The 2500-nt window shown below is 47.2% G+C and overlaps 1 protein-coding gene and 1 long non-coding RNA gene across 69 annotated transcripts in view; one reads left to right on the top strand and one right to left on the bottom strand.

The window, feature by feature from the left end:
* Nucleotides 1-2500, bottom strand: part of LOC127919339 (uncharacterized) — a 10746-nt gene that overhangs the window by 4888 nt on the left and 3358 nt on the right. For 6 of the 50 annotated variants that reach the window (XR_008102587.1, XM_052502856.1, XM_052502865.1 and 3 more), the window contains exons 2-3: nt 2247-2354; nt 682-872 (exon numbers count right to left, since the gene is read on the bottom strand). The exons of 1 other annotated variant lie outside the window; for it this stretch is intronic. Coding sequence is in view for 11 of the 49 variants with exons in the window: in XM_052502856.1 (XP_052358816.1) it covers nt 682-872; nt 2247-2354 (299 nt within the window). In the remaining 38 variants the exon portion in view is untranslated. Of the gene's footprint in view, nt 1-135; nt 320-681; nt 949-1018; nt 1104-1317; nt 1427-1572; nt 1649-1686; nt 1764-1877; nt 1916-1953; nt 2139-2208; nt 2355-2500 lie in introns of those variants that run through there. 43 more of the 50 variants (XR_008102585.1, XR_008102595.1, XR_008102589.1 and 40 more) reach the window with 28 other exon arrangements.
* LOC127919340 (uncharacterized) overlaps nt 1-2500 on the top strand; it is a 5322-nt gene that overhangs the window by 2212 nt on the left and 610 nt on the right. For 6 of the 19 annotated variants that reach the window (XR_008102627.1, XR_008102628.1, XR_008102624.1 and 3 more), the window contains exons 5-6: nt 191-266; nt 1972-2101. This is a non-coding gene — a long non-coding RNA (uncharacterized LOC127919340). Of the gene's footprint in view, nt 1-152; nt 267-660; nt 852-997; nt 1101-1335; nt 1411-1971; nt 2146-2225; nt 2362-2500 lie in introns of those variants that run through there. The other 13 variants (XR_008102633.1, XR_008102632.1, XR_008102629.1 and 10 more) reach the window with 10 other exon arrangements.

Below are 2500 nucleotides of genomic sequence, written 5' to 3'. Positions count from 1 at the left end.
GTAGAGACAAACATACAACACCTGGGACCAACACACAGGTAGAGACAAACATACAACACCTGGGACCAACACACAGGTAGAGACAAACATACAACACCTGGAACCAACACACAGGTAGAGACAAACATACAACACCTGGGACCAACACACAGGTAGAGACAAACATACAACACCTGGGACCAACACACAGGTTGAGACAAACATACAACACCTGGGACCAACACACAGGTTGAGACAAACATACAACACCTGGGACCAACACACAGGTAGAGACAAACATACAACACCTGGGACCCAGGTAGAGACAAACATACAACACCTGGGACCCAGGTAGAGACAAACATACAACACCTGGGACCAACACACAGGTAGAGACAAACATACAACACCTGGGACCCAGGTAGAGACAAACATACAACACCTGGGACCAACACACAGGTAGAGACAAACATACAACACCTGGGACCCAGGTTGAGACAAACATACAACACCTGGAACCAACACACAGGTAGAGACAAACATACAACACCTGGGACCAACACACAGGTAGAGACAAACATACAACACCTGGGACCAACACACAGGTAGAGACAAACATACAACACCTGGGACCAACACACAGGTAGAGACAAACATACAACACCTGGGACCAACACACAGGTAGAGACAAACATACAACACCTGGGACCAACACACAGGTAGAGACAAACATACAACACCTGGGACCCAACACACAGGTAGAGACAAACATACAACACCTGGGACCAACACACAGGTAGAGACAAACATACAACACCTGGGACCAACACACAGGTTGAGACAAACATACAACACCTGGGACCAACACACAGGTAGAGACAAACATACAACACCTGGGACCAACACACAGGTAGAGACAAACATACAACACCTGGGACCAACACACAGGTAGAGACAAACATACAACACCTGGGACCCAGGTTGAGACAAACATACAACACCTGGAACCAACACACAGGTAGAGACAAACATACAACACCTGGGACCCAACACACAGGTAGAGACAAACATACAACACCTGGGACCAACACACAGGTAGAGACAAACATACAACACCTGGGACCAACACACAGTTTGAGACAAACATACAACACCTGGAACCCAGGTAGAGACAAACATACAACACCTGGGACCAACACACAGGTAGAGACAAACATACAACACCTGGGACCAACACACAGGTAGAGACAAACATACAACACCTGGAACCAACACACAGGTAGAGACAAACATACAACACCTGGGACCAACACACAGGTAGAGACAAACATACAACACCTGGGACCCAACACACAGGTTGAGACAAACATACAACACCTGGGACCAACACACAGGTAGAGACAAACATACAACACCTGGGACCCAGGTAGAGACAAACATACAACACCTGGGACCAACACACAGGTAGAGACAAACATACAACACCTGGGACCAACACACAGGTAGAGACAAACATACAACACCTGGGACCAACACACAGGTAGAGACAAACATACAACACCTGGGACCCAGGTTGAGACAAACATACAACACCTGGAACCAACACACAGGTAGAGACAAACATACAACACCTGGAACCAACACACAGGTAGAGACAAACATACAACACCTGGGACCAACACACAGGTAGAGACAAACATACAACACCTGGGACCCAACACACAGGTTGAGACAAACATACAACACCTGGGACCAACACACAGGTAGAGACAAACATACAACACCTGGGACCAACACACAGGTAGAGACAAACATACAACACCTGGGACCAACACACAGGTAGAGACAAACATACAACACCTGGGACCAACACACAGGTAGAGACAAACATACAACACCTGGAACCAACACACAGGTAGAGACAAACATACAACACCTGGGACCAACACACAGGTAGAGACAAACATACAACACCTGGGACCCAACACACAGGTTGAGACAAACATACAACACCTGGGACCAACACACAGGTAGAGACAAACATACAACACCTGGGACCCAGGTAGAGACAAACATACAACACCTGGAACCAACACACAGGTAGAGACAAACATACAACACCTGGAACCAACACACAGGTAGAGACAAACATACAACACCTGGGACCAACACACAGGTAGAGACAAACATACAACACCTGGAACCCAGGTAGAGACAAACATACAACACCTGGAACCAACACACAGGTAGAGACAAACATACAACACCTGGGACCCAGGTAGAGACAAACATACAACACCTGGAACCAACACACAGGTAGAGACAAACATACAACACCTGGAACCAACACACAGGTAGAGACAAACATACAACACCTGGGACCAACACACAGGTAGAGACAAACATACAACACCTGGGACCAACACACAGGTAGAGACAAACATACAACACCTGGGACCAACACACAGGTAGAGACAAACATACAACACCTGGGACCAACACACAGGTAGAGACAAACATA

The sequence above is a fragment of the Oncorhynchus keta genome, unplaced genomic scaffold, assembly GCF_023373465.1.
Source record: "Oncorhynchus keta strain PuntledgeMale-10-30-2019 unplaced genomic scaffold, Oket_V2 Un_contig_1640_pilon_pilon, whole genome shotgun sequence".
Classification (NCBI taxonomy): Eukaryota; Metazoa; Chordata; class Actinopteri; order Salmoniformes; family Salmonidae; genus Oncorhynchus; species Oncorhynchus keta.
This window is presented reverse-complemented; position numbering and strand designations above follow the sequence as displayed.